Source organism: Lissotriton vulgaris, chromosome 2_1 (genome assembly GCF_964263255.1).
Source record: "Lissotriton vulgaris chromosome 2_1, aLisVul1.2, whole genome shotgun sequence".
In the NCBI taxonomy this organism is placed as follows: domain Eukaryota; kingdom Metazoa; phylum Chordata; class Amphibia; order Caudata; family Salamandridae; genus Lissotriton; species Lissotriton vulgaris.
The window spans coordinates 1,661,638,972-1,661,652,632 of record NC_141687.1 but is presented as its reverse complement, the minus strand read 5'-3'; the positions used below and the strand labels follow the sequence as shown (position 1 = coordinate 1,661,652,632).

The window sequence follows — 13,661 nt, the reverse complement described above, 5'->3', positions numbered from 1 at the left end:
GCCAGTTATGTGGCAATGCAAATTAGGAAGCCCCTCGATTTAGTGATAGAGTCCGAAGCTAGCACAGCAGGCTGGGTAGCCAGGTGCGGCACATTTTCTACAGGAGGGTTGTGGTGTCCAGAAGAACGGAGATTACATATCAACAGTTTGGAACTCCTGGCAGGCTCCTTCTCCGTTCGCTGTTAAACGAGAGAATCCATTCAGTAATCGGTTCTTCTAAAAATGGACAACATATCTGCGGTCTGTTATATCAACCATTTAGGGGGCACGAGGTCCAAAACCCTCTCCGACCTGGCCGCCGGTTTTTGGCAATACTGTCTGGACAATCGAGTGTGAATAAATAGGAAGCATGAGTGTAATCTAACGGCTGACTTTTCACGATGAAAGAGGATGAAGGGACAGTGAGGAAAGACTATGTTGATGTTGGAGGGACCTGATTGGAGGATCCAGGACTGTTCCTAATTGGACACTTTTCTTGTACTACAAATTACCTTAGGGATCATTGGAAATGTAGTTTGCTGTTTTAATATTGGCTGCTGTTAATAAAAGTGAAGAGAGAAGGCATAATCCTCGCCTCCGAGTCCTTAATAGAATTGAAACTTTCTATTACGATAGCTAGGAAATTTTTCATTCTCTCATAAGAACTCTTCATTTAGGTTTCTGAACTGACACCATTTCTTGCTCATTGAAGAAACTGCCATTGTCATGCTTATTGTAGACTAGGGGATTCCTTTATGGAACACTCTTGTTGTATTATCTCTATTTTATTTGTAACACTTTTTGTTTTACTTTGTTTTGAAATGCCGACTAATGGATTATTTGAATTTGTAATAATGATTAAAGGATTAATATTTACTGAATAAAACAATGCAAAACGAATTAATTTGTTATTAAAACCCTTTAACTCACACTATCTTTCTTTAGTAATTTTTGTGAGGTCTCAAGCGGACTTCCCTGTTCATGCTGTTTGAGGTGAATGATTATTCCTTCTCAATTCATCTTGTCGACGAACAAAGTTCCATACGACCAATGGTGGGGGTTATTTAATGATTACACCTGAAGACTGACATTAAAGAATTCCTCCAAGTCCAAGCGCATGTCGAAATTTCTGAAGCAAATAAATAAGATGGTAGATAGTATGGCAGTAGATGTTTTGGAGACTGTCTTTGTAATCTTTAGTTTTGGAACATGTAATTTTACATACTTCCTGGGAGAGTGAAACTCCATTTCACAGCAGATGCAGGTATGACTCAGGAAGATTTTCAGGAAGTTGTGCAGGTTATTTAGCAATAGCTTTCTGTCAGCAGTTGCTCTAAAAACGGGTGTTGGTCCACAATGGCCAGATCTGTGTCAAACCTATACCAGAATAAAACATGGCTCTTCAAAAAAATAAGGATGCTGAGCAAGAGAACAGGGAAATTAGATCAATTGAAAGGACTACAAATGTGCCTATAACTAATCTCCCAAAGCAAAACTGATGTCGCCCTCAGCTAAATGTAGTTTTAGAATCTACTGATTACCGTAGAGAACACTCAGCTAATAGCAGCAATCGCTGGGCAATGAACATTTCTGAGTGATAGGAGTTGAAAACATTTGAGTCTTCAGTTCTGGAACCATGTGCTTGGAAAGATCAGTTTGCACAGGCTCACATAAAACAGCTCTTAAGTCGACGACAACTAGTGCTGTACTAAACATCGAAATACAGAAAAAATAATCCATAAACTCAGCTTTCATCCCATTTCATGGGCTCTGCCACTGGGTTCTTGATGGATCATCCCACAAAGTTATAAATGCCCAAACAGCAAGTTATCAACAATTTTAAAAACTAAAAATATGACATCAGATGTGGATGAATTTTAGAAATTGGTCAACACTGAAACCCAAATCAGATATGTTCAATAACGGAGATCAAGTAACTGACAGAAAACAGCTGCCAAGCATCTCACAATGTATATTTGTGAGTAATTCCTCATATGTATCCTGTTGTACTCCTGGTGGATGAAGTCATGCTATAATGCATGCTGTTTCTTTGTTGATGGTTCCTTGTCTGTTCTACGCCTACTGTCTTGTTCTTCATTTAAGAGAAACAATGAGGAATATTAGAAAATGTGTTTCATGCACAAGTGAATGTTTAGGCCTGAAGGTATTGTTGTCTTAGTTGTAAGGGGTGGCTGGTGTAGTGCTCGGTTACTAAATTTTGCTTGTACCAGAATGCAAAGTCAACAAAATATATATATATATATTTCAAACTGAGTGATTAGCTCAGACTTTCACCACTGCACCATATCTCATTGCCACTATGTTGACAAGTATTTTATTGAGTTTAACAACAGATGGCAATGGGCCTTTTGCTTAAGCATTGTGTACAGTGCAACAGTAAAAAGTGTCCACAATGCATGACTAGTGCCAAGCCTGAAAAAAAGGAGACAAACAGTGAATGGGGAGGGTCAGAGACCAGGGCGGTGTTGGAGATAGCAATTATGTTAAGGTGTATGGGGGGGCAATGGGGCTAGAGCGCTTGAATGGGGATGAGGAAGGATGGTTAATGATTTTGTTTTACTTGGTGTTGATTGTCAAGCCGTTTTTTTGTTGAGTATTCTTGGGTGGCGTTCAGAAGATGCTGCATCCCAACCTTTGTCCGGCTGATCAGCACCAGGTCATCTGTGTAAGGTTTGAGAGAAGAATGGATCCAAGTCTTGGGGTATGGGAGTTAACGGAAGACAGGACAGAAGGAAGGTCTGTGAGACATAGGTTGAAGAGAGTGGGGGGCCAAGATTCACCCCTGCTTGAGCCAGCAGGATTTTGGTATTGGACCTGAAAGTTAGCCCCGCTGCCCAGCTTGATTCTAACCCATGTTTGTGTGTAGATTTGTGATTGCTCTTAACAGCACCGGTGGTGCAGACCAAATTATTAGTTTACTCCAAAGCCTGTTCTGGTTGACACAGTCAAAGGTGACTTTGTAGTCAATGTAGTTTAGGTAGAGAGGCAGTTTGGCTGCTTTGGAAGAGTCGAGCAGTAGGGTCAGTGCCATGATGTTTGTCAGGGTCCTGTTTTTTTGTGTGAACCTTGGCTAGTAAATCGGTATGATTGAGTTTGTATTGGCCCAATCAAGTAACTGTTCCAGTAGAATACCAGCACAATACTTAACCTTGTTGTCAATAAGAGCTATCAGTCTATAGTTTACAGCTTTTGATGTGTCGCTACCCTTGAAGATGGGCACTATAAGGGACCCTTTCCAAGATGCTGGTATTGTGGCACCTGATAGATTGTGATTGAATAAAGGGGCCATGTGCCCTGCCTATTTTGCCGGACTGATCTTATAAATGGAAAACGGCGTTTACAACGCAGGTGGAACCACACGTTCTGTTACCCCACAAGCGTTACCACGTTTGCCTTCACCATGCATATGCCTTTACCACGCATATTCGTTAAGGCAGTCAGTGTTCCAGATTAAGATCTGATGGGCGTGGAAAATGTAAGGAGGAGCAGAAAGGATCGGGACAGTAAGAATTGGGTCACAGCTTTTTGAGCAGGGCTGGAGGAGGGGGGGTTTTGAGTTAGTTTGTAAGGCTGGTAGCTGGTTTTAGGGCTCAGGGTGGGGGGCTGGGGTCAGAGTAGGTTTTAGGGCTGGAGGCGGGGTTATAGGGCTTGGGTGGGGGGCTTGGGTCTGGGTAGGTTTTAGGGCTCTGGCGGGGTTTTAGGGCTCAGATGGGGCTTGGGTAGGTTTTAGGGCTCAGGGCGGAGGGGGCAAGCAGTTTTTAAGGCTGGGGGTTGTTTAAAGGGCTGGGGGTCAGGTTTTAGGGCTCATGGCAGGTGCTGGGGTGTAATCATTACCACGCATATGCCTTTAGCAATTATGCCTTTAAAGAAAATTCTTTGTAAAGGCATGTATGGTAAAGGCAGGCGTAGTAAAAACGCAGTTGTAGTAAAGGCCACGTTGTTAAGGCTTGTGTGGTTCTGTCATATAACCTTTATAAATGGCCTGAGAGATTCTACTCGGGCCAGAAGCACCAGTGATTCTGCCTTTAGTTATCTGCTGTTGGACAGTTGCTTCGTCTATACTTTGCACATTCTCTTTGTCACTGTGCCTTGCTGATGGAGTACCGTGCCCACCAGCTCAGGCCTCCCCTGGACATACGGATGTGTCTGCTATGCTTGCATTGTTATTTAAGTGTGCAAAAAGGAAGGTGGCCAGGTTTCCTCAGAGCGATTCATCATCTGTCGAGAAAATGTGAGGGCCGGGTTTATCTTCCGCAGATCCAGCACTGTCCAGGAATGATGCAGCAGCTTGTATCTCTCAGCTGTGGTCTTCGATGAGTTATTCCAAGGGGGAAGAATGCGTGGGTCAGGTGGGCAAAAGTGGCCCTCTCCGTTCACGGCATAGTCAGTGGTCCCCTGTCCCCGACAGTCTGGGCGGGCGCCTTCACAGGTCGATGATGGCCCGGCCTGTTGTTGGTCAATCCCGTCCCACACATCTGGAGGATCTGTGAAAAAGGAGGACTTGCCATCAGAGTGGACCTTAACACAGGCCGGGAACAGCAGGAAGTACTGCAGTTCAAGCTTGCTGAGTCTTTCTTAGTGCTAAGGAAAGCAGACCGTTGTCATTGTAGTGCAGGCGTGTAGTCGGGGAAGAGCATAAGTATATGATTGTCCAGGGTCAAGAGGCGTTCAGTACTCGTGGCTCGTAGGATAGTGTCTCGATCCCAGTAGTGGAACAGCTTGCCCACATGGGGCGAGGAGGGGCACCTGGAATCGGTGGTCTAAGCTGGCACTCAGGGAGCTCTTTCCAAAGAGAAGAATGGAGTGAGATTTGCAGTGGGAACAAAGGAGTGAAATCAGGTGTCTAGGAATGTTAAAGGGTCATGGCCCTCCAAGCCCACCGGGATGCCTACGATGCAAATATTGCTTCTCAAGGAGCGGCCTTCGGCATCCTCCGCCCGCTCCTCTAGGATCTTCACATGGGACCAAAGGTCAGATAACAATCATTGTGCATCCGTCATCTGAGGTTGCAGCATTGCCATCTCCTTTTCATCCTCTGCCACATAGTCAGATAGCTTCTGATGGTCATATCGGAGGAATCCTAGTTCTGTTATCAATGTACCCACTCCTTGGACAGGCGATAACTTTAAATGGCCACCAGGACCTAGTCGAGTTTATCATCTGGAGGCGGACGATTAGTCTGTGCAACATCTATGTTAGGGGGTTCCGGTACAATAGTCTGTTGTTCTGCCGCCTGCTGGGGCGGTGGGGGTGGTGCTGCCTTCTGTCGAATCCCTCATTTGCAGCTGGGGGAGAGGAAACAAAGAGGACACCCTCACTTGAAAAGTGCGGTGAAAGGGGCATTAGAGAGAAGCAGGAATGTCCGGGATATGGGCTGTCGGGCTGTCCTGGCTCCAAGTGAGGCAAGGCAGAGGTTCCAGGAAGTGAAGGGTAGGGGAGCAACAAGTCCGGGCAATATGTTGTGCCAGCCAGAGGAGACACCCCACAAGAGGCCGGAGCCAGTCCACAGGGTGGCATCGACAGATAGAATTAGTAATGCTCCGGGCTCGGAGTGAACTGTGGATGGAGGAAAGGGGTCATCCAAAGAATGCCCGGGGAGCCGATGAGAGACTCCCCTTACCTCACTCCAGCTGGGGGGCCTCACCCGGGTACCTTGCTACCGCCCTAGCGAGGGTGGCAGATCACTCCTACCAAAGCAGAGCACTGCTGTACACCTGCCGAGATATGAAAGAAGGAAACTGTAGAGGAGACCAAGAAGAAGGGAGGGTTTCTCCTACCCAGTCTGCCAGTCACTGTATGATGTCTTGGCCAGTTCCTTCTGTCTAGCATGGTCTGCACCTGTACTGGCGAGGGCAGTGGAGCGTTGTACAGGGTGTAGTTGTCAGGCAATCCAGGCACCATCAACGACTCAAGTAAGTAGCTCTTCCAAAGTGCCTTGTGGAGTGGTGGATCAGTCAGACCAACAGAGGTAGTGTCGCAGATGCAAATTAGGATGCAAACCCTTGAGGTCAGGGGAATGTTTAAGTACACTAGTAGATGAAGCCCAGAAATGAGAGAGTCATGGTGGGGGAGGAAGATAATCACCTCAGCAACTCAACCCCAGCGGATCCCCTGCTGAGCCGGTGCGGCCACTGCTGCTTGCCCGGTGTGGTTTATTGCAGGGGAATTTACCTGAATGCAGGAAAATTAGTGTGGCAGGGATCTGGATTGTGGCAGGGGCCTCAGGTTGTGTCACATTGGCCCTGGGCACGGGGTTGGGCCCACTGAGACACTTACTGGGGAAGTGGTGGGCCCCACCAGCCCCACACTGCTGCAAGTGGTTGAGCCACATGGCATCATTAGGCATGCCTTGGGGTGATATTAGACAGGATTTGGGTGGCTAGATTCATGGAGCTCTAGGAAAGAGCATCTTTCATGATAGCCGGTAACGCCACGCCTCCATCATTGCCACTATGTTGACTGCAGATTTGAAGGTTTGCATAAGTGTTTGTTGCCTGCTGGCTCTTACTCAGAAATCCACTTTATTACAAATAGATGCAAACTATGCATGCTTGGACCACATATAAAATCGCACTTCACCAGATCATTTTAGAACTGGGAAGGAAGAAAGAAAAAGGATGAATACCAGAAGTCATAGTGGTTTACATTGAAGTAAACTATGTCATCAAACCATGTTGCCTAAGGGGGCTTACCGTGATTAAGAGTCCTCCCCTCTGCTGGGTGGGGAGAAGCCACACAGTCAGGGATTTCTGCCTGAATACCTCCATGAGGGTCGTCAGCACAGTAACAGGAAGGGCTACTGTATTGGTCCTTTGAAGAAAGTCACCAGAAAAGATGCTGGAAGAATCATCAGTGTAATTCTGAGAATCATCGGGAGGACCACTTTAGGAGTCATTCAAAGGGCCCTCAGAAGGGCCACTGGAAGGGTCATCAGAAGGTGATAGGATATGCTGTTAAGAGGTTCTCTGAATGGTCAATAGAATGGTCACCAGCAAGGTCACCCATAGGCATCGGGACAAAGTAGCCGAAGGACCACTGGAAGGGACTTCCACTCTGTCCTTTAGTTGTGTCCTCAGGAGGTTCATGGGGCTTAAAATTCCCCAGGGATTCAAATAGCATGTTTTCATTATCTAGACTTTTAGTGCTGAATGATTACTCACACAACTAGAGTTAGTTGCTTACTCCTTTCTTGCAGCCTTGATATACGTTTGTAAGAACAGGTCGCACAGGCCCATGGAGGAGCACAACAATTACAAAAACTTTGTTTGCTGCAAGTGTTTACTGGAGATTTGATCATCATATCTGTGGTGACCTCATTCAAGTCTGCTATATTCACATGTGTAAAACTGTTGTTCATACATACTATTAGAGCAGCTAAACTAACCATAAACATTGTAAAGCAATGCTATGTACCTATACGAACTATGATAAATATGCATCTGCGTGTTTGCGTCGATGCTGTATACAAAAGTGGGTTAACGCAAAATGACAGGGCCCCATGGAGAATGTGACGTGGAGCCCCGGAGTCTCCCAAACTGGACAGATATTAATTTGTCTTGGGCTAAATGGAGGCCCCCCCCCCAAAGGGTTGAGGTCCCATCAAAAGGGCTGGAGGGCCCCATGCTTCGCAGGGACCTTTGTGTCGCCCCTGTCATGCACTTTCGCTGGGCCTCTGTCTGCCAGCAATATTTACTTACCAGATTTGTAATTCTGTTTGTTTCTGCTCGGGAGAGCAGAGTGGCTTTCCGTACCTCTTAATTGTTTCCTATTCCATGCCACTGTACGCGTCCTGTCGTCATGCAATGGCAAGGCTTAAGGGCTGGGGGGCCCTCTCTCTACAAAACAAGGAACCTTGAGGGTCCACCTGCACCGCGGGGGTGCTTGGGCTTCCATTATGCCCCTGGTATACACACATATATTTGACATACAACCAAATTAACAGTGCAACTTACTGAAATCTGCAAGTGTGGTTTGGTGGGCCTTGTCCTGTTCTTCAAATGCCTGAAGAGGTAAAAGAAGCAATTAGATGTCACACACCAATTGTCTAACCTCTTACCCGCATACCCGCTGAAAAAGAAACAACTACTCCTCAAAGAAGAACTATGTATGTGTCATTATATAAGGGATACCACGTTAGAAAGGCAACAAGTAGAAAAAGGCAAAAAAAGATGTAATGCTGCAGGGCGATACCTGTTAATCTGACTCAAGATCACATTACTACCGTCCTCAAGCAAATGAAACTGCCACCAAGACCTCAACATATAGAGTTCATCACCTGTACATCAATCCATGGGACTGTGTCTGATTGCACACACAGAATGTTCTGCTGTATTTTATAAGGTAGCGAAAGGTTTTCAAAGATTTTATCTCTAGATTCAGAAAAAGTCCTCCCTAACGCAACCAAACTGATTTGGGCATCGTCCAACACCAGAATGGTATGTGACAGTCAGGGATTGGTTAAGAAAACTGCAGAACAGGGATATGCAGCATTTGAGAAGCCCAGCGGGTAGGTTGACCAACAAGGGTGAGATTATATTTTCAAAACTCTAGACTTGCACTTCACTGATCTGATCAGGATATTCATGCAAGAACTAAGGCATGAACTTGAGTCAATGTCTCATCCTCCTATTTGGACATGAAAGAAGAACCCGCCAGCGGTGTCCTTCATATCTAATGCTATCTGAGCTGTCTCTCTTGAGCCTACGTCAGAGGTGCTGCAGATTGTCAATCTCTCAATGTTGTGCTCAGCACATCAGTCAAGATTAAATGCAGAGTATGTGGCAACCACATTCTCTTATTCATTTCAGAACTAATACAAATAGTTTCTTGAGGGCATGGTCAATGTTTGTTAATAAGGGGGAATGCTTGGCAAATTTTTGAAATAGCAAATTGCTAAGCACATTTTTTCCATTTTGATTTGTAGCACATACATTTATCACAAGTTGGAAGATAACTTGAAAATCTGAAACAGATCCAGCCCCTTTCGGCCAATAAAGGCATCCCTGTTCTGGAGTTACTCCTACTAGCGAACAATTTACTCTTCTGTGAATAATGAAACATGATATAGAGACAAGCCTACCTCTTCTATCAAAAAAGGAAATTATGTATCTATGTTTACAATAGCAATTTATTTGTACAAAGTATCTCTCTCTTACTCACTCAAGCACATACACTAACTTCTACATATACTGATGTAGCAGTACTCAGAAGCGGTCTGCACTACGTATGTGTTGCCTAGGATCATCGAGGAATAAATAAATGATCATCTGAGTGATAAACAGAAGGCAGTGTTTGTGTGGGCTTAAATATTTCTCAGAGCCCTGGCCTGTGTAGGGGGGCCTGCTCACCAGTCACATATGACCATTCCTGTGAGCTACTTGTTTTTATTAACTTGGGTTCAGTGATATATGCCTTCTCTTATTTCTGCTGCATCTTTCATTATAGGGGTGACTGCTTCTCCACTAATTCACTCATCATATTTTATTCCCGTTGTGGGTGACCGCACTGAATATCTTGCTTCACAACATTTGAATAATGTCTCCTTGCAAAACAAGCATTTGCAATGCAATAGGTCTCGCATTATTTAAGTTTGAGCTATTAGCATTGTAAATGGCAATTGTTTTTTGCTTTATGCTATATTTTTTTTTTACATAAAAAGCTTCATATAAAATATGTTTTATTAAAGTTATTTATGCAGTATCTAAATTTTGTTTGCATAAAACAGTATAATAATATCTTAGTAAAAAAGTCAAATATTTTAATGGAAATTCACCAAACGTTCATTTATGTGTTGGTTTTGAAAATAGCTAAATTAATAGCTTTGTCATTTACAATGCCAATAGTTATAACTTTCGCAAATGTGACACCTATAGCATTTGTAATGCAACATTTGTATTTACGTGACTTAGATGTATTGATATTACAAATAACAATGGCTTTTAATTTTTTTTAATACTTAATAAAAGTGATTGTAATTTATAATGGCAATAGCTTAAACTTTTGTAAATAACTTTTGTGAAGATTATGTTCAGTGCATTTTATTGTAACAAAATCCAAGAACAGAAGTGAAATATTAACATCTTTTTGTGACATTTGTAATAAAGCTTGAAACATTGAGAGAACATATTTGTGCTGTGGTGGTGCTGAGTGATGCTGTGGTGGTGCTGAATGGGGCTGTGGTGATGCTGAGTGATGCAGTGGTGGTGCTGAGTGGTGCTATGGTGGTGCTGAGTGATGCTGAGTGATGCTGTGGTGGTGCTGAGTGGTGCTGTGGTGGTTCTGAGTGATGCTGTGGTGGTTCTGACTGATAATGTGGTGGTGCTGAGTGACTGTACTCACTGTCACTCTGCACTCACTGTCACTCTGCACGCACTGTCACTCTGCACGCACTGTCACTCTGCACGCACTGTCACTCTGCACGCACTGTCACTCTGCACGCACTCTGCACTCACTGTCACTCTGCACTCACTGTCACTCTGCACTCACTGTCACTCTGCACGCACTCTGCACTCACTGTCACTCTGCACTCACTGTCACTCTGCACTCACTGTCACTCTGCACTCACTGTCACTCTGCACTCACTGTCACTCTGCACTCACTGTCACTCTGCACTCACTCTGCACTCACTGTCACTCTGCACTCACTGTCACTCTGCACTCACTGTCACTCTGCACGCACTCTGCACTCACTGTCACTCTGCACTCACTGTCACTCTGCACTCACTGTCACTCTGCACTCACTCTGCACTCACTGTCACTCTGCACTCACTCTGCACTCACTGTCACTCTGCACTCACTGTCACTCTGCACTCACTGTCACTCTGCACTCACTGTCACTCTGCACGCACTCTGCACTCACTGTCACTCTGCACTCACTGTCACTCTGCACTCACTGTCACTCTGCACTCTGCACTCACTGTCACTCTGCACTCACTGTCACTCTGCACTCACTGTCACTCTGCACTCACTGTCACTCCGCACTCACTGTCACTCCGCACTCACTGTCACTCTGCACTCACTGTCACTCTGCACTCACTGTCACTCTGCACTCTGCACTCACTGTCACTCTGCACTCACTGTCACTCTGCACTCACTGTCACTTCGCACTCACTGTCACTCCGCACTCACTGTCACTCTGCACTCACTGTCACTCTGCACTCACTGTCACTCCGCACTCACTGTCACTCCGCACTCACTGTCACTCTGCACTCACTGTCACTCTGCACTCACTGTCACTCTGCACTCACTCTGCACTCACTGTCACTCTGCACGCACTCTGCACTCACTGTCACTCCGCACTCACTGTCACTCTGCACTCACTGTCACTCTGCATGCACTCTGCACTCACTGTCACTCTGCACTCACTGCATGCACTCTGCACTCACTGTCACTCTGCACTCACTCTGCACTCACTGTCACTCCGCACTCACTGTCACTCTGCACTCACTGTCACTCTGCATGCACTCTGCACTCACTGTCACTCTGCACTCACTGCATGCACTCTGCACTCACTGTCACTCTGCACTCACTCTGCACTCACTGTCACTCTGCACTCACTGTTACTCTGCACTCACTGTCACTCTGCACTCACTGTCACTCTGCACTCACTGTCACTCTGCATGCACTCTGCACTCACTGTCACTCTGCACTCACTGCATGCACTCTGCACTCACTGTCACTCTGCACTCATCATTACTGTTCCTTTTGTGGCATAAAACGGGTACCTCTTCTGCGTGCACTGGTTTATGTCAGAGGAGCTAAGCTTGGTCAATGTCTGAACAAAATGGCAAAATGATATGTTCCTGCAACAGCACAAGGCCGTAGATTAGAAGCTACGAGGTAAGAGACAAAATGTACCCGCAATACCAAAGTACTAAACGTTTCACTGTATCTTGGAGGAATGTACTTACAAAAAAAAAAATCAATCACCCATAACAACGAACCCACCCGACCCGTCCTTATCAAAACAGATCAGACGAAGACTTGATGGAGAGGGCCAGGCACACAACCCGGCCATCGGTCGCCTGGGAAACCAGATCCATCCACGGCTCAGGAGTCCTCTGTGCGTGGACAGGGTGTAATTTTCTCATAAAAAACTCACTGCGCATTCCACCCTCAACGAACAACACGCTTGGCAAAACAACATGCACGGCAAAGGAAACCGGCCGCTCGCACACTCTCCTCTCCTGCCTCCTTGTATCATACCAAGTCACGGACATGCGCAGACGTCGTGATGCGCATTTAATTCAAGTATTTTACAGTTTTATGAAAAATACTCACTGCGCATTCACCAATCAACGCGCGCGGCAAAGGAAACCGCCGCGCACACACGCTCCTTTGCCCTAAGGTAAGCAATTACGGCGGACTCCCGCTTTCGTTTTCCGCCGGCCTGCGAACAGGAAGTCAGGCAGGCCGGGCGGGACAACCGGAAGTAGGAGGGCGGGAGCCTACCCCGCCTCCCACGGAAGAGCCGCGATTGTTTGGCGCACCGGAGCAGGCAGGAGCCTACCCTGCGCCCCGGTGCCGAAGAAGGGAAGAAGAGTCTTGCTGCCGGTGGGAGCCGCTGCACTGAGGATGCCGGTGAGTGGGGCGTCGCCTTGTTGGGGGGGGGCGGGGGGCATCTGTGTGCGCGCGCGCGGCGGCGGACTGTGTATGTGTGTGAGCGTGCATGTGTGTGTGTATGTGTATGTGTCCTGGAGTCTGTGTGTATGCGTGTGTGTGACGGGGGGGGGGGGTTGCCTGTCTGGGTGCCTGCGTGTCTGTGTAAGTGTAAATGCGTGTGCGTGTGTGTGGAGCCGAGAGGAGAGGGGCTGGTGTGTGTGGAGGGGTCTCTGTGTATGCGTGTAGGTGACGGGGGTGTGCCTGTGTATGCGTGTGTATGTGCGCATGCGTGAGTGCTGTGTATGCGTGTGGCTGTGATGTGCGCATGCGTGAATGTTGACGCGCGTGCACGCAGCTCAATCCACGCTCGTCACAGTTTTGTGTCCCTCATTCCCCCGTGTCAGCCGACTATAAGTCTCCGCCCTGGACGCATCCTTCGGATGCGAATTCCAGGGCGAGACCTAAAAATCAGATAAGCGCCATATCACAGAATTACACACCGTGCTTCTACCATCAAGAGCTAAGGGTAAATTCCCTGCCCAATCATGCTGGGAGACGGAATTGGGGCGGCAGATCACCAATTCGGAGTGGGAAGATATCTACTAGAGAATGTGGCATACAGCATACAATACATCTAGCACAGAAACAGCTGTAAAAATTGCCACTCATTGGTACTTGACCCCCGTCAGGCTCTACAGGGGCAATCCTGCCCGTAGAGATGGGTGCTGGCGACAGTGCAGAGCAAAAGGCACCCTCGCTCATATCTTATGGGACTGTCCGACACTATGTCCATTTTGGGATGCGGTGCTAAATGACATTGACACTCACTTCCACACCCAAATCCCCAGGGGAGTTTAGGGCTTTTGTTTTTTGCTTAAAAGGTTGCTCTTTAAGGTTGTAATGTATCTGAAAGTGAATTTCCCAATGCAGCAATGTTTGCTGGAAAAGGTGAGAATGTAAAGCTGTAACAATACAACAAATTTAAACCTAAATGTCTTGCTTCCTGCTTCCCTGCCCGAGAGCCCGCTCCCCTCAGCCCATGCTCAAAGTTCATGCAGCCAG

General features: G+C 46.5%; 1 protein-coding gene across 1 annotated transcript in view; it reads right to left on the bottom strand.

Annotated features, from left to right (window-relative positions):
* LOC147733028 (uncharacterized) overlaps positions 1-13,661 on the bottom strand; it is a 188,881-nt gene that overhangs the window by 77,857 nt on the left and 97,363 nt on the right. The window contains exon 3 of the mRNA XM_086957592.1: positions 7,953-8,001. Within this exon, the coding sequence (XP_086813718.1) occupies positions 7,953-8,001 (49 nt within the window). The remainder of the gene's footprint in view (positions 1-7,952; positions 8,002-13,661) is intronic.